Here is a 23,099-nt window from a genome sequence, read left to right as displayed (position 1 = left end):
ACTCTAAACCTTTTTATTACAATAATACAAATTAAAATTCTGTTGTAATCATGCTGTTTCATTGCAGTATGGTGCAGGTTATATGGCGCTGTAAAATGAAGTCATGTAATTTTAAATTTGTCTCTGGAGTCTATAAAAATACTGATTTAACAGGCAAAACGCGTCAGGGAGGTAGTACTGAAAGTTATGTATCTGAATTTCCAAACTTGCAGATGGAATTTAGGAAACCTTTATTTTCATGGGTGAAGCTAGGTCTTGTATGAAAGAAAAAGAACAATTTCCTGTTGAAAGGCAGCTAAAGGGAAAAAAAAAAAGAAAAGCTGTGCTTCAAAGAACTTGTAATTGCCTGTTTTGCAGGGATAAGAAGAAAAGCGTGGTGCAGGTGTCCCCGAGGTCTCGCTCATTCATCTGGGCGCGATGCTCGACGGCAGCGCAGGCAGGATATTGCTCATCGTTCGGTTTCCCAGAGGCTTTGTTTTCTTTTTTTTTACTAAAATCTGGGGTTTTTTTCCCATTGTTAACCTTGTCTAGCAGTTGATTTTCAAATGGGTTGGCTCTAACTGGTGCAAGTTTTGGAGGACTGGAAACACCGTCTTATTTAATGGTGTTTCTCCCTACCCTGAATCCCGTGGCTCCCACAGACCTTTCGGTCCCTGTGCTGTTGCTTGTGCTGTTGCTTTCATAAAATAGTGTGCTTCTGCCTAGGAAATAGTGCTTGACTTTTCCTCTTCTATGGCTGGAAAAGGCCTCGGGGCGCCTGTAGGGCAACTGATAGTAGCAAAAGCCAAACCGGAGTGGGGGGAAGCTGCAGTTGAAGTCCTTGATGGCACAGCTGCACAAGGCGAACAATAAAATATCATGCAAAAATAATCCTTGCCAACACAGATAGGAATTTTTTTCAAGGAAAGCAGCTTAAGGCTTATTAAATGTGTCTGTCTGATGGAATAGGCTTTTTTTTTTTAAACTGGGTAAGAGAATAAGCCTAAAAGGTCTAAATGTCTCCATAAACGCTACCCTGCCGTGCCGCTGGGGCTGGTGACAAGCAGAATAAGCAGTTGCAAAGTATGAGGAAGAGTCTGGAGTGGATTAGAGGCAGTTGCTATCTTCCAACCCTAAATTAATGCCGTAGCTCCTGATTGCCAAGTGCAATTAATTGTTCTGTTCTGCAGAGTCCCTTTCTCCTTCCAGCCAAAGCAGTCATCCAGCCAGGGCTGGGTCCTTTCACACACCTTTATTTTTTTTTTTTTTCTCCTGGGTGAGAACATAGCTTCTACGTTTATGTTTGGAGAGAGAATTTTTTGTGGCATGTGAAAATGAGCATTCCCTTATGACTAATGTGCTCTGGCTCAGTGCTATTACACAGCCTCTTATTTTCATTCAAGAACTTTCCCTTGGAGGCTTTTTTCCCTTAAAATCTGTTGACTTTTAAAAAAAAAAAAAAATAAAAGGCCAGGTCAAAACCCCTGCGGGTTCAAGCACATCTTAAAACAGCTGAGCGTTGCGGAGGAGAGGAGGTAGTTCGGGATGGGAACCACGGATGCCACCCACGCCTGTGAACTGGGGTCCATGGGACCAGGAGAGATGCCTGCAGGTAGGAAAACCTTCTTGGGTCGAGAGGGCTTTTGCAGGAGCCGGCTGCTGGCTGCCTGACGGCGCTACCGGGCTTCAAGAAGTGCTTAAACCCGGTGTTTGGTTTTTGTTTTTTTTTTTTGCCTACGTTTAATATTTTTCATCTGTTTGTTCCACTGCAGTGGATAATTACTTCAGCAGAATAAATAGCAGGTCCTTAAATAATATCAGGAGGAGAGAGAGGAAAAATTGAAGTGCTCGGAAAGGAGGAAAAGAGTTATAAAATGTTTTGCCAACTGGCAGAGACACAGCTTTTGGGAAGGGCCAGGCAAATTTGATCAGCGCTGGCAGAGCTCTGTTTCGATTGCCCTTCTAGCGTTTCTTTACGTGTTATTTTAAGCAGCTGTGATTCCTCCTTGGTAGGGCTTTAGGCTAATTTCTGAATGTTGTAAAACGTTTCTGCTGCTGGAATATAAAGGCACTTCTCCAGGACCAGGAGGGCTGTAGGGTGCAAAATATAATATGATGCTTCAAGGGGCTCGTGTTGGCCTTCACGGCGATTGATCCAAGCCGAACGGGGCTCCTGGATCCGTCCCAGCGAGTTAATTGAATTGCATGTACTTTTGGATGGGATGTGACTGCTTAAATCACTTTGCTGCGGCTTTTTGAGTGCTCGGAGATTAATTTTAGCCCGTGTACAAACTGAAGCCCAGCTTGGTGCAGTCAGAGAGCACCTGGAGAGCCAGGATGAGTGAGAAAGCACCTACTGCATCCCCCTAAATGCAAACGGGACAGAAACACTCTGTTCTGCTCATCAGATAACTAGCGAAAACACTGGCATGGGATTTTCTCCTGTGGATCTGCTGAATAATTGGTAATAGGAGTTGGCTGGGATGCTTTAGCTCTCTCTTGCTGACTGCCTGGGTTTCTTTTTCCTTTTTCGATGTTGGAGCAGGGTTATAGGACAGGGCTTTTGCTGCTTTGCAGTCCGGGGGTGGTTATTCCCAGCCTGCTGTTCCTGTGCCATAAGAGCAAAATCTGCGTCCGCGGCAGGTCAAGCTTGAAGGGTTATTTTGACGGCGACTTGCCTTTTGGGAGTTGAGTTTATTGCTAGTCTTGTTTCTCTTAAGAAAAATAACACCGTGTGGGTGTGAAAACTTGGAGGATGGTTTTTTCCTTATGCTCAAACATTTAGAAGACGAGGATCTAGCAAAGTAGATGCATTTGAATATTTACAATACTATCAAGTGGTTTGGTAAGACCAGACAAAACTCAGTGCAGCTCCTCCATCCCCAGATGTGCGCAAGCGTGTGCTATTTGAGGCATCGAGGGGTTTCCCTGTTCCTCCTGCCTTTTTAAAATTGGCCTTAGAGATGCTTTTCTAACCCCCAAGCTGTTTTGCGCCTGTGATTAACTTGCTGTGTTGTGTTGTTCCCCAGCCTGCTGCAGGGGATCGAAACTGGGATTTAATAATTGGAAAAAAAAAAAAAAAAACACCTTGTTAGCCAGACGTTCGTGCCTGCACTTCTCATCGGACTTCCTCCAGCAGGTTTTGGACATTATTTAAAGGGTAAACAAGCTGTTGGGAAACACACATCATCTTTGCTTTTAAACCTTAATAACACAACAGATGTCTTGTGTGAACCTGTCGAGCCGAGGCTTATGTTTGGCGTTGTCACCCGCAGGTGTCCCATTGTACCTGATCTGGATGCGAATGCACTTCTCTTGGGTTTTCTAGCACGTTTTTAGGGTGTGAAACGCCTTCTGCTCCGCCTGGGTAGATGCGCTGCTCTGTTTTCCCAAGCTGTGAGGTAGGGCCCGACCCTCCTTCCCCCGACCTCCCCGGCTCGAGCGAAACCGCATCCCGAGGCTGGAGTACGGGCAGCCTTTGGCTCCCTGCCATGCTGTGTCAGGAGGGAAATCGGCACATACACTTCGACGATAGATGCTTTTGCTTGGGAAAGACCCAACCCTCTGGGTTTTTTTTAATTATTTTTTTCCTGCAGCTCTGCTATTTTTGAGTTTTCCATTTCTTAATCTTTGGGAATTTGTGTGTTATCTGCTGCGTAATGCAGTTTGCTGGCAGCAGCAGCGCTCGTGTCAAAGCGTTTGGGTTTCAGCCTTTCTCTGTCATAACATTGACTCTAAGAAGGATTTCTGACACGGGAAAACGTGCGGAGCATCTGTTAAGATGATAACTGTGAGTTTAATTTTGACGTGGTTGCTGCCGCAGATTGACAGCCCCTAGGATTTTCTGAAGCTGCTTCGTCAGGGAACCTGACAAAACTGGAGAGTAATGCTGTCGAACGTAATTTTTCTGAGCGTGAATTAGTTGTCATGGCAAGCTTTTCTGCTCTGCGTCTCCGCTGTCTGCTATTCCCATGGGTCTTCGGCTTGGTGTATGCCGGGATGGGAAAACCCTGGATTTAGCTGGGGAAGATGCTTTGCATCACTGGAAGCTTGTAACAGCTTAGTTTATCCCTGATAGCTAGGTAACTTAAATTCCTTCCAGCCATGTTTTCTGCAATACTGAGAGTTTGGTAAAAATAAAATACTATCTTTTATGACCAACAGGGTGCAAGTTACTTGTTTTTAAATATGTTGGGCCAAAAGCCGTGTCTTGTCTTCCCTCTGGAGGAGCAGGCTTGCTTCCTGGGCTTGCTGCAGGTGGGATTTGTCCCATGGACTGTGTTGGTCTGCATCCCATCATCCCAGTCGACCTGGGACCTGGGGATGGCTGGGCAGCCTCTGCCTCGTGGAGTAGGGAGAAACTCATGCTGAGCGACATAGGAGCTGAGAGCTTGCCCTGTTTTGGGTCCTTTATTACAACCTGCTGCGCTAGGAAAAGATAAAAAGGGAATTTGTGATTGCAGTTTCTGGAAAAGAAAGTCCCTGTGTCATCCTCACAGGCTGTTCTTTTGGTTTGAGCTATCAACACACGCGCGGCCACGGAGCAGTTGCATCCCTTGGTCTTCACCCAGCGGCGTTGGAAGGGAAAACTGTCGCTGCTCTCCCCAAAACAAGTTGGCTGCTTCCTAGGTAATAGGGCCCAGGGATTTGTTTTGCAGCGACGGGCATGGGTTTAACCGCATACCGTGCCAACTGGCCGAAGCGGACGCAGCCGCTTGTTAAGATGGATTTATTTCATGATGTATTTCTGTCATCGGTATGTTACCTTATACTTAAGATGTTCTGAATAGCTGGAGATACAATATTTTATATTCCAGCCTTTCATCAGCACTAAATCCCATGGGGGGGTTTCTTTCCTCACCTACTGTCAGTAAGCAGCTGCTTGCAAGTATTTAATAAAAAAAAAAAGAAAAAAGGGGGGTGCTAAAGGAGAATGGGACAGGGATTTTTCTTCCCCCCACTGCATGCTGCTGAAGTTGCTTGGGGTAAAGCAGGCTCACTGGCCAAACTGGTTTCACAGGAGAGGAGGGGCTGCAAAGCTGTCGCTTCCATCCTGTCTCGCCTTGGGTTGCTCTCGATTCGGTGGGGATCCCGTCCCCATCGCTGCCCGGCCCCGCGGTGCAAAGCAGCCGGGGTCACCGGCGCAGCAGCGTGACGCCTCCTCGTGCCCGGCGAGGGAGCAGGGGTGCAAGGGGCTGCAGTTCCTCCAGCGGGTTTATTGGTTTTGCTCTCTGGTACCGTCCGTAGGTGATGGTAGGGCTGAGCAGTGAGTGATGAAGTGGCCTGGGAAAATGCTGCACCGATGGAGAACGGCTTGTTCCTAAACCGTCTGCAGCCTGCTTCAAAGCTTTGAAAAACCACATCTTCGACTTGGAGTTTGCAGGGGTAGAGCTTCACGACCTTTGGTGTAATGTGACAGCTTGCAGATGCATTTCTGATGCTCTTAATTTTCTTTGTGACCTTACTGTTGTCTTTTTTTTCCCCTTTGTGAAGCTGTGAAGTGGAATGCCATGGCCAGTTCCTCGGACAGTGAAGATGATGGTTTCATGGCCGTGGATCCAGAAGATGCTGTGGTCGAAGGGACGATGGAGCAAGATGATGAGCCGCACGCTGAGCTGGAGGTCGAGGAGACCAGGCATAACAGATCAATGTTGGAGCTCCCAGAAGAGGTTTTGGAATATATCCTCTCCTTCCTTTCACCGTATCAGGAGCACAAAACTGCTGCCCTTGTCTGCAAACAGTGGTATCGACTAATCAAAGGTACAAACAGCTGTAGTGAGAGTGCATTTTTTTTTTAATTGTGGGAACACAGATTCGTATCCCAGCTGCTCTTTGCTTTGCTTTAGCCTCGCCTGTTGTTTTCCCCTCAAACTCAGAAATTCGACTTCTGCAAAATGCCAGAAAAATAGCTACAGCCGTCGGGTTGCTTGCTTTGCTGAGGGTATTGCTAATAATGGCGCAGAATTGAGCCCCTCAGCCTCTTTTTGTGGTTTCAAAGAGTGAAACCCCCAAGCCCCCACGACAGAGCAGCTCACTCTACGTTGCTTTTGAATGCTCCCTGTGCGCTGCTTACGTGCAGCGCTGTTGCCCTTGCATTCAGGCTTCCTCTTCACCACACAGCGGCCCTCGTTGCCGACGTCCCGTGTCTAATGTGGCTGTAATTGTGCTTCGTTTGCGTCTTGCTCAGTAATTAACGTTCCCAAAGCTTATGCTTTCGGCTGGAAACAAAACCGTGTCTGGTTCTTACAGCTCTGCTGAAGATAAGTGGTTTATAAAATCTACATTAATATAGATCTACATATTCAGACTTCCTGAAAGAGTAGCCCTGAGATACAGATACTTCACTTTGCCTCCGTGCAACATTAATTCTGAAGCCTTATGGGGATATTTTAATGCTAGATATAGATGATACGACAAATAGGTAGGTAAAGTTTGAACAAGGATACAAGCAAAGCTATCTGCTTTGGTATTTTTTGAATACATTGGATGATTTCTGTTATATTTCTGTTGGGGACACACGATTTGATTGCAAGCTTCATTAAAAAACAGGCAGTTTGAGGAGACCGCAGTTAAATCTGTAGGAAATGAGGCACGCTGCTGCACGAGGGTAACGTGTTTCTTCTGGAAAATGCAGAGCGGGTGTCAGGTGAGAAACGCCTTTGGCATGCGTGTGGGGTGATGTCTAATTTGTGGACTTCTCTACACATGTGAAAGCATTGCTCAGATTCCAGGCATTTTCTGCCTTGCCCAGAGCTTAACAGGCCAGAGTTTAAAAAAAAAAACAACAACAAAAAACAAAAAAAACCCAAAAACCAAAAAATAACCCCCAAAAACAAAAAAACACAGCTACTTCAGAAGCAAGCATTGCACAAAATTACTCTTTTTGCATAATTTTGGGTCAGCAGCAGCCCGCACCCCTGTTGAAAGGCTTTTCAAGTGTCCGCAGCCCTTGAGTCGCTGCTTGGGCACACTTTCTCACGCGTGCTTGTTCCTGGAGCAGCCTTAAGAGGTGCAAAGGATGCAGCTGGAATGAACAAGCACCTGGTGATTCACCCCAAAAGAGACTGTGGGAAACATCCCTGGAGGGGAGGGATGAGCAGCCCGAGGCGCAACATGGCATTGGAACGAGTTGTCCAAGTCTCAGGGCATGAGCGGTGCTGGGCAGCCGTGCCATTTTTGCAGCAATTATAGCAAAAAAAAAAAAAGGGACTGTAATTTCTAACCTGCTTGCCACAAAGCAGAGAGGTCAGTTGAGGTAAACACTCGATTTGTTTTCTTCTGGTTAATTTTTCCTGTTTGTCAGGATACATCTGCTATGAAATCCTATAGTTCGGATTACATTTCCCGCGTGACTCTCGGGCACCAGCTGCTTGAGGACCCTGGGCTTTATGTTTTGGTTTGTTTTTTTTTTTTTAAACTTCCTGCTTTATATCCCAGAGTATGGTGTCTTGCTGGAGGTGTTCCCGGCACGGGGCTTTCAGTAAGCAAATCCTTGGGAAAAAATCTTGGCAGGTTGTGGCATCCTCGGTGTGAGGGCTGCCATAGCAGAGCGGATGCCACTGAGGATCTGCTGAGCTGCTGCAGTCGTGAATCTTCACCAGACCCTTTGCTTTCCGCGGAGCAGTCTCTGGCCCCTCTCAGCACAAACGCAGACGTACTCCGTACACAGAATTAATTGCAGCTCTGGGGCTGGGCTGCTCTGCAGAGGAGCTGTTGTCGGCCAAATCCGTTCCCTCGCTCAGCTAAGAAGGGGTATTTTCACCTAAGACACGCTGACTTTTATCACCGATGTCTCCTCTCGTATTTATTTTCGATTCCTGTGCAGTAGCTGCATGCACGCTCTTAAAAATTATTATTTAATAATAATTAAAAATTATTGCACGTTATTTGTCCTCAAAGGTCCGTGCAGGGAAGGGCAGCTGCTCCTCTGGGGGTGTGATTAGGGGACAGCAGGCTGGCGTTGCAGCAGAGGAGGCTGAAATCCAGCTCTGCAAAGGCATCACACGTGCTTACCTTTCACAAAGGCTTTGCTTTACTAAGCTAGAGCTGACAGATATCGGAAATGTAGTGAATCTGTTCAGCGAATGTTGCTGATTTTCCACTTTTACAGTCGCTATTCTTTATTCTCTTTAATCCTCTGAATTTCCACCAGCGTATTTATTATCTAAATACAAGGGTTCCTTATAATTGCTGTCGCGCTGCTTGTGCAACTGTGCAGGCATGGTTTGTTCCTAACATGCCCCAAATTTTGCTGACGTCTTGTTTTTCCCTAGGTGTGGCCCATCAGTGTTATCACGGCTTTATCAAAGCAGTGCAAGAAGGAAATATTCAGTGGGAGAGTCGCACTTACCCCTACCCTGGCACCCCCATCACGCAACGCTTCTCGCACAGTAAGTAGCTGCCGGGAAAAGCTCCGCTCGCCCCTCTTCAGCTCTGATTTGCAACAGAAAGTTGTAACGAGGGGTTTGCACTGTGTCACTGGGGATCTAGCAGTGCCGCGCACGCCTGTCGCTGCGGCAGAGCTTCAGTGCATCGGTGTAACGCACAGCTCTGCCAACACAAGCACTTTGCATGAGAATAGGGATTCGATAGCTGCTTGTCGTGGTTATTGGCTCGTTGCTCCTAAGAAATGTTAATGGAGCTAGGGTGGGATTTTTGCTTTCTGATTTTGAATATTTTACGTGCAGGCTTCTTCCTCAGCTCCCTTTCGAGTCTGAGCTTTGTCCCCTTCAATAGAAACCTCACTGAGTGACTAGACTCAAGTCATTACCATCAAAGGCAATGAGTTTGCATACCTGCAGCGCTCAGGGATGTACCCTGGCTGTTTTTACAGCAGATCATCTTCTACATCTGTCAGCAATGTAATTTGGAGGAGGCTGAGCGCGGCTTGCTTCAAAATAAAACACAGAGCTGCACGTGAGAAGCATTGGGGTAAGCGTATTTGCTGACACAAGTAAGCAGTTCAGTCGACAACGCTGCTTAACGTATGGGTGAATTGTTGCCGTGCTTCCAAGTTTCTGGAAGAGAACAGAAAAAGCATTTCCCGTTGAGGGAAAGATACTTAAAACTTGTTATTTGTCCTGCAATAGCATCAAGCTGCCTCAGCCTGCTCTGCCAGGCGACATAGTCAAATATGACAAAAATTCAGTCTTTGTGGCTTCGTCACTGGGTCCGAGGCCTCCAGGAGGCGGTTACTCCGGGGAGCAAATTTCATTTTTCTAAAGATAAATAAACATGGTGTAAGCGGTGCAATTCCAAGAGCAAGCAGGCATAAAATTTTCATATTCCCAAGTAATAATTTATGAAGCAACCGATGCGCAGCCTCCTGCCAAGACAAGTCCAGGAGACGCTGCAGGAAGCTCGGGTGAAGTCATTGTGCTCTTCAAAGATTTCCTTGTCCTCCTAAAGAATAAGAAAGGCACCACCGTTTATAGCTTGTTTTTAAGCAGCCACGCTAATAAAGTGCTTATTAATGACTTGCAGAATTGCATGTATTTTCCCCTCAATTTTTGCAGCCTTTTTGCAACTGGTGAGCTTTAAGGCTAGCTAGAAATTATCTGAAAAAGGCCAAATATTGCACCAAAGACTGCTGTGTGCTCTTTAATTTATTCTGCTGCCCACCAGGGGCTTCCTCTGAGCGTGCCGCTGTTATGCTCGATCCAAAATGAGTTGTCTTACTAAAGCCACTGCCCTCAGAGCATGTAATCTGTATTAGCCTCGCTATCTGACAGTGTCCTGGCTCTGGTCAGCCCTCGGTCGCTACAGAAGCGTTATTAATGCACTTTATGCACAGAAAGCTAATCGGGATTAACTTGTTTGCTGACTTAAACCGATTTTTTTTTTTTAAGTCGTTCTCCAGATCTGCAGTATTTGCTTTCCCTACAACAGTGTTGCATGTTTGTGGGTGGATTCCAATATTAAGCTGAAGCTACAAATCATTAAAAGCAAAAATTCAAACTGAATCTGTAAACTTCTGACCTAAAAATACTAAGATGCGGTGAGCCGAGGTGAAGTAAGAACAGGAGTCTGGGAAGGGAGGACTCAGAAACCCCTTTTTTTTTTTTTAGATTTGCCAGGTTTTGTGGGAAGACGTCATCTACCAGGCACGAGTCATTTGAAGTCAACAGGCAGCGGTAGCTGGCATCAAAGAAGCGGCTAGGGCTATCTCTCTTCCAGGATTTATTAAAAATATCCCAGAAGTGCTCATATGGAGCCTAAAAGGCCAAGCGAGAGAATTTTAAATAGTTAAGAGGTCACTATGTCTTCTATCAGTTCTGAAGGGAGTAATAGAAAAACGGTTTGATAAGGAATAACTAATGGAAGTTACTGTCGTCTCCTGGAGAGGGAGCATTTGGCAGGGTCTTTGATCATACGACAACTGATAACCAACTTTATGGATGAGCTGTAGGTTTTCTAAAGGATTTGACTGAAGCTGCAGAACATCGTGCATATCAATAATGCTATTTTTTAGATCTAAACATACAGGCTTACTGGAAGAAATACTTCATGCGTTGGTTTTTGAGCTGAACACCAGGTATAATGTTTGCAGTAGTCATCTAATTCTTTTTTAGCCCTAAAGTATGAACCTACAAATACCATAGCAGGGCAATGACTCATGTGGTTAAATAACTGCCCGCAATCAGAAAGCGATGTCAGAAGGCGCAGGAATGCAGAAACGGAAAAGCAGCAGAGGAATGCCGACCGTTGTGCCAGAAATATTGATCCTTTGATGGAAGAGTGACTAATTTTAAATACTGATTTATTTTTTTTTCCATGCAGTCTGGGGAGCATGGCACCAACATGATGACTAATTAAAGCAATTCCGTGGGTTTACCCTGAGAGGCAAGGGAGAGGTAAAAGCTGGAATGTTGTTTGTTTTACAGGATGGGCTGCTTTTCTACCGGAGCTACGGCTCTTCATATCACCCAGCTTTGCTCAATATATCGCTGCCTTTTGGCTGCACTGAGTCCCTGGACTGCAAGGAGCAGGAAAATAGTGGTTTAGAGAATAAGGAGATAAATGTGGGATTTCTTCCCCCCGCCCCCCAAAGACGTGGAGGCCGTTGCAGAGCTGAGTTTTCTGAGATCGGGAGCGTTTTTATCGTGCCGCAACTTGCGGCGTAGTTGGTGTAAACATCTGTGCCAGCCAGCAGGACCGGGCGCTTTCATCTGCAGCCCTGCCTCCTCGGCGCCGCCGTCCTGCCGGCTCTCGTGCCAGGCGCGGTTGGGCGCGGAGAGGTTACCTCCAAAACCCAGCCCCGTGTTGGGGTAAGAGGTGCCAGCAGCTCAACGTACGACGCTTGCAGCATCGGCTTGGCAGGGTCCTCCTGGGAACGCCAACACCAAGAGCTGTCAAGCTTTAGCCGCAAAGCTGCGGTGCTGTTTGGAGCCGAGGGCCGCGTAGCAATGGGATTTCAATAGCCAAGCTGGATTTTTTTTTTTCCCCCCTCTCTCTGATGGGGAATATGACCTTTGAACTTGGATGGTTACTTTATTTGATGTACTCGAATTTTAAAACATCAATGCCCTTTAATTATTGCGAAGGGCATGTATTTGCATTCCGTTTTCCCTTCCCAGGTGATCTTTATTTCGGTTATCTCGTGCTCTGGGTGAAAGTCTCTGATGCTTTGTTATGCAGCACAGGGGGGGAAACAGGAATGTCTTCAAAACAAGCTGGCTTTGCAGTCTGTTTGGGTATCAGTGTCTTCAAACATCAGAAATATTTATCATCTTCCTTTCCAGTTACAAAGCTATACCATCTCTGCAATACTAAAACTCTGGGACACACTGAATTTTACTGGGACTTAGGGCTTTAAAAAAAAAAACCCCTAAAAATCCATCCGGTGGTCTCCAGCTGCTTGTTTTCCACCCAAAAAAGAGCTAAAGGCAGCAGAGACTCGCACCCTCCTCCCCTGATTTATTCTACACCTTTGCAAGGCTGGTATAAACTGGAGTTTTCACTTGTGCTTTTTTTTTTTTCCCTTCTAATTTTTTTCCCAAACTGATCTGTCTTCCTCTGCTTCAGAAGGAATGGCTTGCTAAGAAGAAGTAGGAAAGCACAGTTGAAATTATTTTGGTCTAGGATTAAAATACATGCCGTGCGGACGTCATGGTGCCTGTCTGGCTGGCCTGGTTTTTAAATCCAAATAGAGGAGAAGAATGCTGCCACCTCCCCTCAAAAATAAGTGAGCTGGGCTGTTGTGTGAAAGCCGCGCTTGCCAAGGGTTTGGCATGGGGAGGCTCTCAACCTGTCCTGGTTTAGGTAGCGATTAGATTTCTAAGGAAACTAAACCTTTTGAGAAAGGTGAAGTAGAAAAACCGCAGCATTGCTTTGCAGCAGGTTTTAATTGCACGTACTTAGGGTGCGAAGCACTGGCTGGTGCCATCCCAAGCGGAGGCGACATTGCAGCCTACCGTGTAAAAATGATAGAGTCGAATCTTAAGGAGCAGGTAAAGCTATAAAAATGCTCTTAATCGTGATTTCTTCCTCGATCCCGTCCCAGGTAAATCCACTACGCCACCATTTATATATCCTCCGCCCCAGCGAGAGCTCTGGAGCGATGTGTCGCGCCGTGTAGGTGTGTGTTACACAGTTTGGCAAGATGTGGGTTGAGATGAGGACTGCGCGCCAGGACGCGTGCGGATGCGCACGGGGGAGAGCTGGGTGGTCTCGCCCTACGAGCGCGTCCCGTGTCTCCAGCTCCCCCGTTCCCGCTGTGTGGTCAGCAAAGCGCCCCGGACTCGTCACTAAAAGCCAAGGGCATGAGGGCCGCTGGCCTTTCAGCGGGGGATCTGCATGACAAGCCCCAGGTCAGACAATGGGACCCTCGGCAAAGGCCACCGGGCGTCATCGTGTCCCCTGCTGAGCCGCGGTATTGTCTGCGGGCGCTTGAATGCGCCGGTTTACGGGCGTTGCGATTCATTCAGAGCAGCGAGATGAATATTGCTGGCATATGTATGGGTGGGCTGCGTTTAAGAGCTCTTTCACGCTGGAAATACATACCGCTGGCCTGCAAAATTAGGGCTGCGGGGTTGGATCATTGGAAACCAGGGACGTGCTTGTACTGGTCTAGGGTGAAGCTGGAAGCAGGGACTCGTGAGAGGCTTTGCTCTGAATCATTTTCTCTTGCTACCAGAAGTGGGTTATCAGCCTTTCACTCCAGCTGCTCCTTTTTTAGGCTATTTTCTTCTATCTTTTTGCTGCTGTTTCAAAAAGAAAAAAAGCCTTTATGTCTGTACAAGCTCCGGAGCCGTCCTGCGTCCCGTCAGGTCAGCTCATCTGAATCTATTTTTATTTTTTAACTGGTGAGCAGCTGTGTACAACATGTGATGGAGCGAGAGGGAAGGACCGGTGCAACTCGCACCCCTGCCATGCATCTACCTCCGCTTTTGCTTCAGCGCAGAATAAATATTGGTGCTTTTTATCAAAGCCGCTGTATTTGCGTGCTAATCCTTCACCTTGTCGTCCCTTGGGCTGGTTATTTACGACAGCACGTGGTCCTCAACCTGGAGATGCTCCGCGGAGGGACTCCTGCATAAACACAAGTGCTTCTCACCTCCGTCTCAGACCCAGGGCCAGAGGCTGCCCCGCGCCGTGGGCTCCCCGCCTGAACTTTGACTTTTCCTCTTGCTTTTCATGTTGGGCAATATATCGCTTGTCATCGCAAGGGCGATGACTCCTGCTCCCTCCGAGCCCCGGCTGGTACCCTTCAGTGTTCCCAGAGCATTAAATACTGTGGCTTTCTACTACGCGCTGGCACATGTGTGCGTGGATATGATTTATTGTGGTTTTTCATCTCGCTAGACTTGATAATAAATGCTTGAGGAGTCACTGGGGAGACCTTGGTGGTGTTGAAAGAGTTGATATTAGATTTTTATTACTTTTTTTGAGGGCACTTGTGTATGAAGTTGGGCTTTACGAAGAGATGCTTTGGTTCTGAGTGGGATTCAAGCAGCGAGTCCTGTTTGAGACGAGTGCCGGTGCTCCCCTGGCTGGTGCTAAGGGACAGCACGCAGGATTTAGTGTTTTGGGACCGTCTGTATGCATGCTGCTGAATTCCTGGTGCCTGGAGACTGCATCTCCCAGGACACATTTAACAGTAATGAACAGAGCAACACCCAACAGACAGATCGAGGCTTCAGAAACAAGCTTGCCCTTCCTGCCAGCCACGCTGTACACTTTTTACCAAAGCTCTGGGGGAAGAAAGGGAAGAATTTTACAGAAATCCCAAGAATTGAGATTTTTTTTCAGGCTGTGTCGGGTCAAGGGAGGATTGAATTTCAAACGCGTTGCCGTCACACGCAGGTCAGCGGAGCAGACAGCACCCGGCCGATCGGAGGGTGCGGGTGCAGGTGCAGAAGAACACCCACACCAGGGGCTGAAGTCTCCTTCCCTCCCTGGTCCTTGGTTTGCAAGCTTAGGAGCCGGCGTGAGTTTGTCTATCAAAGCTGCCGCCGAGGGATGAGCTTGCTCTTCCAGCGTCACCATCAGGCGCCCGTCCCGCTTCTCGTGAGTTAGGCAAGACGTGGAAGAGATACCGCTGCCTTGCAGGGATCCCGAGAAGGCGAAAGGCAAGGGGTCATCATCTGAAGCCAACGGGGCTCGTTGCATTTGAGGAGGGGAAACGCAGAAATTAGGAAATCCTCTTTGTAATTGCAGGGGTTTAACTTTCCGAACACGTTTGAATCTTACTCGTCCTCCAAGGCTGATACGCTGAGCAAGTCCTCTCTGCTCTGTCTTATGTTTAATTTACTTCGTGAGAGGTGCCTGGGTACCACAGGACGCGAACTGCCAAATGCAGACGCTTGCATATTTCTTTTTTTTTTGCTGTGGAGTTTGGTTTGGGGCCAAAAGCTCTTTATTTCCCTGGGTATCTTTGAGGGGTTGTCAAGTATCGTGTTCCCTCCCTGTTCCCCATCTCGCTGCCTAATCCTTTCCCATAAGGAGCAAAGGGAATGCTCGCCTAAGATGCCTGTGTTTAGCGGTGCTTTTCCATAATGGGATAGGATAAAATACTGTCAGCTTTGGAAAAAAAAATAAGCGAGCAGGTCTAGGTACACAGGCCAGTTTCTTAGTCGAAGTTGGCGACCCTATGAACCATACGATCTAGCTTAGAGAAGGTGTGCTGAGTGCGTTAATCATAGCTTATCTAATTAACTACAGCCTTCTCAGGCAGCTTTCTTTGCACTTTCAGAAGCAGCTCTGCTTGAGGGGATAAGCGTCTCGGAAGGTTCTTGCTGGAGGTTTACACTGGTCAGGGATACCCCTGAGCTGGCCCGTGGTTTTATTGAAGTCGGGGCAGCCTGGCTGCTTTTCTCCCGTCTGAAACTCAGGGGGAAAAGAAAATGGTCTTTTTTTCACCCAAAACCATGAAGGTCAGAGACTTGGCTAATCTGTGTGCTTGCTTTTTTTCCTAGGTGCGTGTTACTATGATGCTAACCAGTCGATGTACGTGTTCGGTGGCTGCACGCAGAGCAGTTGTAACGCCGCCTTCAACGACCTCTGGAGACTTGACCTGAATAGCAAGGAGTGGATCCGGCCCCTGGCATCAGGTGAGAGGTGGCAGATGTGCAACTCCCCCGCCACTTCAGCAAAACTTACCTCGTCCCCAGGGCTGGCTGGTCTGATTCTGTATTTTCCCACGTGTTTTATCATTATCTGACCAGTTTTCAGGTTATATCCCTTTTTTTTTTTTTTTGCCGCAGACCATGCGTATCCTCCTGCCCGCAGCACCGCGCTGGGTTGTTTCTCTTTGGAGCAGCTGCTCGGTGCTGGCTCGTGCCACGCAGGATGAGTGACACTTACCTGCGTTGATAACAGTCCTTGTCCCAAAGCTGAGACTTTATTGGTTTGGGTTTTTTTTAACAACTTTGGTAGCTGCCACTTCACAGGTATTTTGAGGAGTGGAGGAGACATGCCCGTGCGGGCTACCCACAGCAACCGGGAGAGCGTGGGAAAACAGGTACATTCCTGCAGTCCACACGCTCTGAGCAGGGCAGGAAAACACCACAAATGATTTCCCACACTGGTTTTTGTACTCAAAATGTCACACACGGCATGCTTGTTTTCCTTATATTTCTGAATTTGACTAAAATAACTTGGAGAAAAGCAGAAGAATTGGGGGAAGCTCTTGGGGGGGTTAGTCAGTATTAAGCTAGCCATTTTGGCAAAAGCTTTACATTTTGATGAAGAGAGGGAAGAACAAAAGCAAAACGAGGAAGCGGGAGGAAGTCGGTATTAAACTAGCCATTTCAGCAAAAGCCTTGCATTTAATGGAGAGCAGGAAGAAGCAAAGGAGCTGAGCATCCACCAAGCGCTCCTTGCTGACTTGTCTGCTTGGGCGCAGACTCCCTCTAACCCTGCTTCATGTCCTCAGTTATTGTTTAAAGTGATATTTTCTTGTCTGACGCTTTTTTTCCTTGCGTGAAGTCCTCCAAAATCTCGATGTTTCTGCGTACTGGTGTTATCTGGGAATTGGTTGGGTGTCACTTTGAAATGTTAACACGAAACTTGGTGCTTGGTGACCGCTCACTGGCTATCAGTCTACACAACTCTTAATATTTTTGGTTTTTGCGTCTGCACGTCTACTGTATGGTGCCTACAGGTGAGAATTAAGCAGCCATGGATTTAAAATGGAGGAAGAAAACAAACCACAGCCTACACGTATGTGGAAACAGGCTGTCGCTGTTCCTCCTTCCCTGCCGTAGAGCTCTCCCTCTGCTCAGGGGTAGAGAAGAGGCCATGGGTGGCATAAACAGGATACCGGGCGATGCAGACCTCTGCTCTGACCCAGGACATCTGTTCTTGCAGCCCAGCGAGTTCTTCCGTCGGATTGAATGCGGGGCACGACTCGCAGTCGCGTTAACGAGTCCAGCCGCCGGCACCCAGCTCTGCTCAGTCACTCTCTTGGTATTTCGCAAAGTCAAATTCCCACTGCCTTACTAACAAATAACACTTTTAAAAGAACGAGTCCTGTGGGAATATGTGTCAGAGTTAAGTCCCATGGGAAGATCCCCCGAGGAAATATTTCTGTATGCTGTCATGAGCGCGTGTAGGGAGATGGGATCGCAACTGAAACTTCAGGCAGGCTCACTGAACAGAGAGCGCTCTTGTTCCTCCGTCTTCAGAGGCAATGAGTCACCTCGCGCTTGTGCCGGTGGTGGTTTCTTACACATAGCTGCTTTTTTTTTCTCAGTGCCCTTAACCAGAGGGTTGGCACCCGCTGCCTGGGAAAGAATAGTGACTGGAGGGGGCAAAAGCAGAGAGCTTTTGAAACTTGGGAGTCAGACTTAAATAAGGCAGGAGGGGGTTGGTTTTTTGGGGTTTTTTTGTTGTTTCTTTTTTTTTTTAAAGAAGAGCTGACATTGATTGATTGATTGATGCTCGATGTGTATGCAGGCTAATTGCTCCTGGAGGTTGAGGAGGAGTTCCCACACCTGGCCCTGTGGACTCTATAGGGTAGGTCTTGCTCCAGAATAAGGCGGTGGCTTTTCCGTAAGGCCACTTCTGGCTTGGAGAGGTTTGATCGTGCTTTACTTGCGCCCTCATTAAGCATGGGCATCTTATCTAATGAGACCTGGGTAGGGCTGCCTAAAGGGAATGGGAACGTGGGGCCAGGGCCATGCGAAATGCCTTGGACGCAGCTCAGGTGAGCTGAAACAGCTTCATCCCATTCCCCTCTGAAGGGCTTTTCCAGGAGAAAACACCCTTTTTTTGTTGTTGTTTGTTCATACCTGTTTTCGTTTGGGTTTTCTGACTTGCAGGCATTAGATGACATCAGAGCTGGAAAATTCATCTCCAGCCTGAGCTGCTGCACTTCATCTAGGAGTAAATATTTAGCCTTCAAAGAAATAATTGGCCTGTGTTTCTTTAGTCTCGGAGACGGAGGAGGGAGGTAATTGCTTCCAAAAACCCTAATTTTTGAGGTTTCAAAGTATTTTTTTGCTTAGATCTAAAACAATGGCATTGACTTTCTACTTATTAGGCTGGAGCAGAACAAGAGAGTTAATGCCTAGCTTTTATGTAGCGCTTTTTACTGGTGGGGCTTAATGCTCTACAAAGGAGGGTAAGGCAGCAGGATCTCTATTTTAGGAACGTGAACAGGAATGCCTCTAAACTCTTCTCCCTCAAGCTTTTCTGGCCACTTTGGAGCTGCTTTCCACCTCCTTCACTCCCACATCTTGCTGGAGCAGGAGGGGAGTGATCATTAACGGCCTGTGTTATGTGGGAAGCCTGCAATGTTATCCCAGGGTAGGTGGTCCCTGGGAGGCAGGTGCCTTTCTCCCTGTGTTGGGGATGCTTTCTTTGCCGTTATTTGCATAATTAATCCGGGCACTTCTTTGACTTTTAGCCTATCTGCACAGAGGAGAACCCGATGGAGGACTGGAGGTGGTTTACGCTGGAGTCTGTTGATCCAGCTAGAGGCAAGGGTTAGTCTCGACTCCTCTAACTCAAGCTGCAGCACGCCGCTTTCGCAGCGAGGGCGCAGGCAGGATGGCTTTGGCGGCCATAGTCCCCTGGTGCTCCCCAGCGACGAGCTCTCGTGCAGCGAAAACAGCCAGGAAAGAACCCAAAACCCGTTTTGAAATGGAGACTCTCAGGACTTAATGCAGCGGGTCATGCAGGGGTTCCCGTGATGAGGGCTTTGGCGTGGGGCTGCTGACTCCTCAAGTTGGCTAACCCAGGATTCGGCCCTGGATCTGCTGTGCCGGTGGCAGGGAAGGTTTGTCCTGTTTCCATGCGGGTCTGTGAAACGCTCTTGATGGGATTCCTTCCACCTGTGTGCAATGAAAACTGCTGGGAGAGGCTGCCTCGGCCATCAGCACTGACCCCAGCCCTTTACCGTCGTCTGTGTCTCCTGTTCGTGTCATCCTCAGGCTGCAGCGGATAATTTACAGGCAGAATTGAGAGCGTATCTCCAGGCAGCTATCCTTCTGGCCTGCCTGTGCTATTTCAGACTGGGTTTCTGCAGACTTTCTCCCTTCCTGTATTTGTTAGTTTATATTCCTCAGGAGCCCTGCACTTGGCTTCTGGCTGCCAGAACCCTACACTAAACTAGGAAATACCCTCTTTAAATCAGAGAGAAAAATGCCAGTAGCTTTGTCCGTGCTCCCAGGGGCTTACAGGACAGAGGTGGAAGCTTTTTTTTTTTAAAACAGGGTCTTTTACTGTGCTTATAAAGTAAGGAATGACAATATAAAGACCAGGTCTTTGGAGGGAGAGGAACGCTAGCTGAAGTCCTGCGGGGTCTGTGCATCCTCCCTGTTGTTTCTGCTTTATCATCCTCAGCCAAGCGTGATCCCCTCTTTGCTACCATCTTCCCTACGGCTACCTGGGAAGGCAAGAGAGCTGGAAAGACCCCACGCCCTCCCTCGACGCAGTGTGTTTTCCCACTGCCAGGCCATGATATCCCCCTCCGATATCAGAGGAGTTCAGGAGACTCGCGGCTCCGCTTTTCCTGTTTGCTGCAGAAAGGCTCGCCGTGCGGCCGGCCCCGCGTCCACCCTTCCGCCGGGGGGTGAAGCTCCCCAGGACTTGCTTCCTGGTGTTTTTGTCTCCCTGCAGTTATGCCGCATTCCCTTTTGCTGGGGAGGTAGGAAAGCTTTTCATCTCTTTCTCAAGATTTCAGGATAAAAACAGGCTTGGAGGCAAAACTCGTTCGTTAGATGCTCTGATCCTCTGTGTCCGTGTTCACAGCGTCAAGGCGCAGCCACATCAGAGTGGCTGATCCTCCCTGCTTTAGCCTGAAAATGAGTAGAGACCTTCAGCCTGAAGTTTGCACGTAAAACTTCGTGGGTAGCCGTAACGCGACGCAGTAAGTGTGCAAAAGAACCTCTCCCACGGCGGTTCCTCTTCCCCCAGGTCCCCTCCGCGCTTTGAGTGGGAGCTGCTGGAGTTTGAGGATCGGGTTTCCCCTTGTGAGCTGAGGGGAAGGTGCCTTTGATGGTGTTGTGTCAACAAAACTAACAGCCCAAAGGAGGTAGGAGAGACTCTGCTGTCACCCGCCCGAGGGGGTTGTATCAGATGTGGTCCCCGTGCCGTGGGAGGCTCTCTTGGCTGAGGGAGCCAGAAACCTGTCCGTTAGTCGTCGAGCGCAAGCGGAGCGGTTTGCCCTTGACGAAGCTGTGCAAAAACCTTGCCCCGAGCGGAGAAAAAAAAAAAAGCAGCCCTATTTTCATCATCTCCTTCTAGAAAACAGCGGCAAGTTTTCAAAACAGTCGGTGAAGTTTCATAATGCTGGTCCCGGATCCGGGGTGAGCTTCCTTGTTCGGGGGCCTCCTCAGTGGTGTGAGATTTGTGGAGCTGAAAGGAGACGTGACCCAGAGCGAAGGACTGGGCTTCCCGAGGAAGGGACAGGGTTGTGGAGCCAGCAGACATCCAGCCCTCCGCCTCCGCAAATCGGTACGGCACTTTCACGCACGGCATAAATAACGCGCAGGACCCGTGGCTGCAGGGCGGTCCAAAGGATCGGTGGGGTTTCTAAAGAGTAAACAGAGCAGTAGAAACCTTCTCCCGTTTGGATTTAAAACCCACCATGTCTGAAGATCTCCTGAGGCTGTGGAGATTGTTCAGTCCTTGGTGGAGTTTGGCATCATCTTTTTCCTGAATAGCGCTAACCAGCTGAGACTCGTTACTGAAATACTCTGCTCTGGCCCCGTATTGCAATTCTTCTGGTCCCGTTGCAGAGTGATTTGCCTTGCGGTAACGTAGCGAGTGATCTAAGGCACGTCCTTGCTTTGGGGATTTAAAAAAACCTGCAAAATCCTGACCTGACCATGCCGGTAGCCTCTCTAGAGCAGCATTTCTCAGTCCGCAGACTGCTGCCGGTCCCCGAGACGCCGTTTGCGAGGTGTTTCTTAGCAAAACAAACACCTTGCTGTGTACGTAAGGAAGGAAACCAGGAGAAGCAGGTTTTGAAAACAAACTTCCAAAATTTAGCCCAACTCGTTCCCACTTACAGCCCTCGAGGGGAGGACGGCAAAATGGTCTTCGTGTACCCATGTGTCTCTGAACCTGGAGCAACACCACTCCAGGCCTTTTTACGGCCCTTTTTAATTGAAGGCATGCCTAACTTTTTAATAAAAACTTGGGATCACCTTGAGCACGCTAAAGCCATGTCACAGCTGCTGGCCTCCTGGGAACCAAAAGGAGTGAAAGGCTGATACCTGGCACAGAATAACGTCTCTAATTATGACAGCAGCTACTGGCTGCGGGTGTCTGGGACTTCAAAGTAGAACAGGTTAATGAAACGGATGGAAATCCCACGCAATATGTACGGTGGCTTGCTGCTGTCGTAGTATTGAACAAAGCCTGGAAGAGAGGAAAACTTTTCCTGATCTGGTTTGTTTCTTCCTTTGAGTTTAGTAGCAGTAGGGCATATTTCTGCCTTCGCAGAGCTAAAACTTTCCGCATTATCATTGAAAAAATCTCTGACTTTCCCACCACGATCAAAATGCTCTTTGAGCACTCAAGCCCCGAGTGCCTTGACCCCACTGGAAACTCTGCATTAATTCTGGTGAGCCTGCTGCCTGACCGCAGCTTGCTTATCACGCAGCGAAGTTCTGCCCTTCCGAAACAAAAACATGAGTTTCTGGCCTTCGTTTGTGCCACCCTTCGGGACGGATGCTGTTGCAGCACGGGTTGCTTGGAATTGCTTTCACCGACTAAATATATTGAGTTTTTTCCCCTCTTTGGGCTCACAGGTTTACAAGGAGGTGAGTAATCAAGGAGCAAAGTGATAGTAGCCTTTGACAGCCATGTCCTCCAGCCTGGGGTTCTCCTCTCGGGCTGGGAGTGACGGAGAGCACTGAAGGATGAAGCCTTTCTAAAATCTTAAGCTGCAGCGTGGAAATAAAAGGCAAAGTGCATCTTTTGAAGAAGAATCCTGGTAACTGGAGCAATCTAGCTGGCGGTACATATAGAAATGCTGCAAAGCACGTCGGGGGCGTCCCGTTGCAGGTATGAGGGGCGGTGGTCTGCTGCTCCCAAGTGAAAACTGCATCTGTGCAAACTTTAAACAATTCCTATTGCAAAACACAACCTTGCAGGGAGGTTTGCTGCGTTTGGAAACGGTAAGCTACGCCCTGCTCTCCAAAGGAAGCGACATCCTTGAATATAGAGTTGAAACTTCATTACTGCCCTTGCAGAGAGCAAGCCCAGAGCTTGTTTGGCAGGCTCTGAGCTGCGGCTCCGCGGAGCTCGGGTGTTTCGCAGTGCCTTTCGGTCCCTCGGTTAGTCTGTGCGAGGCAGACGGGATGCTAATTTCTTCCTTTCTTCACTTGGGTGGTTTTGAAAAATGTCTCTAATGAAATGTGTTATTAAAAGTGAAATATTGCAAGGGCAAGAGATGACAAATCAGCAGGTGAAAGTTTTGGTGGGTTTTTTTTTTGTTTTTTTTTTTTTTTTTTTCCCCAAAAGCTGTGACACCTTGTTGGGAAAGCGCTGCTTGTGCGTGGAGGGCTGGTTTCCAGGAGATTAATCCATCGCTGTTTGGGTTCAATAGGATTGCTCTGCGGCGGTGATTAGATGCCTAATCTGAGTGGATTTAGGTTTACAACACACATCTACCCTCCCTTTGATTTGCCAGGCCCTGTCCTCCTCTGTTCTCACGGCCTCTCTGGCTGTTTGCATTTAACCTCTGAAGGCTTTTCGTCGTCTGGATCCGTCATCTCAGTCATGCTCATCCAGCATCGCTTGTTGTGTGCGGGGCAGCTCGTGCCCCGGGGATGGACACCCCGCCGCCACTCACCCAGCAGCGTTGCAGAGTTATGCCGGGGACGCAGAGGTAGAAGAGACACGCAAATTGGGTGTACCGTCTGCTGTTTGGATCTATCCTGCAAACACCTTCGCCGAACCAGGCAGGAAAAGCTGAAAGGTTTCCCTCTTCTTCCCAGGGGTCTGTACAGCTCTTGGAGGCTTTCTGCCTGGGAGTCTGCTCCCTACAAGAAAAAAAAAAAAAGCACCTGCTTGGAGAGAGTGGTTGTTTAAATGCTTCAGAAGTAAAGCCCTTGAACTCTTTAGCTGGTCAGCGTGATGGGAAATGGATGCGGACTACCGCTACCAGGGTTTAAGAAAAAATACCCGTGCCTCCTATTCTTGAGCACCGCATCTGAAAAACGTCT

At 48.2% G+C, this 23,099-nt stretch overlaps 1 protein-coding gene across 2 annotated transcripts in view; it reads left to right on the top strand.

Moving 5' to 3' along the window:
* FBXO42 (F-box protein 42) overlaps nucleotides 1–23,099 on the top strand; it is a 48,596-nt gene that overhangs the window by 10,297 nt on the left and 15,200 nt on the right. The window contains exons 2-4 of one of the 2 annotated variants that reach the window (XM_087755169.1): nucleotides 5,473–5,739; nucleotides 8,253–8,369; nucleotides 15,396–15,530. In XM_087755169.1, coding sequence (XP_087611295.1) covers nucleotides 5,490–5,739; nucleotides 8,253–8,369; nucleotides 15,396–15,530 — 502 coding nt within the window. In that variant the 5' untranslated portion in view covers nucleotides 5,473–5,489. Of the gene's footprint in view, nucleotides 1–5,472; nucleotides 5,740–8,252; nucleotides 8,370–10,758; nucleotides 10,833–15,395; nucleotides 15,531–23,099 lie in introns of those variants that run through there. The other variant, XM_087755172.1, reaches the window with a different exon arrangement.

Source organism: Nipponia nippon, unplaced genomic scaffold (genome assembly GCF_047370975.1).
Source record: "Nipponia nippon isolate SJK-2023a ecotype South Korea unplaced genomic scaffold, ASM4737097v1 scaffold_19, whole genome shotgun sequence".
In the NCBI taxonomy this organism is placed as follows: Eukaryota; Metazoa; Chordata; class Aves; order Pelecaniformes; family Threskiornithidae; genus Nipponia; species Nipponia nippon.
Note: the sequence above shows the minus strand (reverse complement) of the source record. Positions and strands in the feature narration are given on the sequence as shown.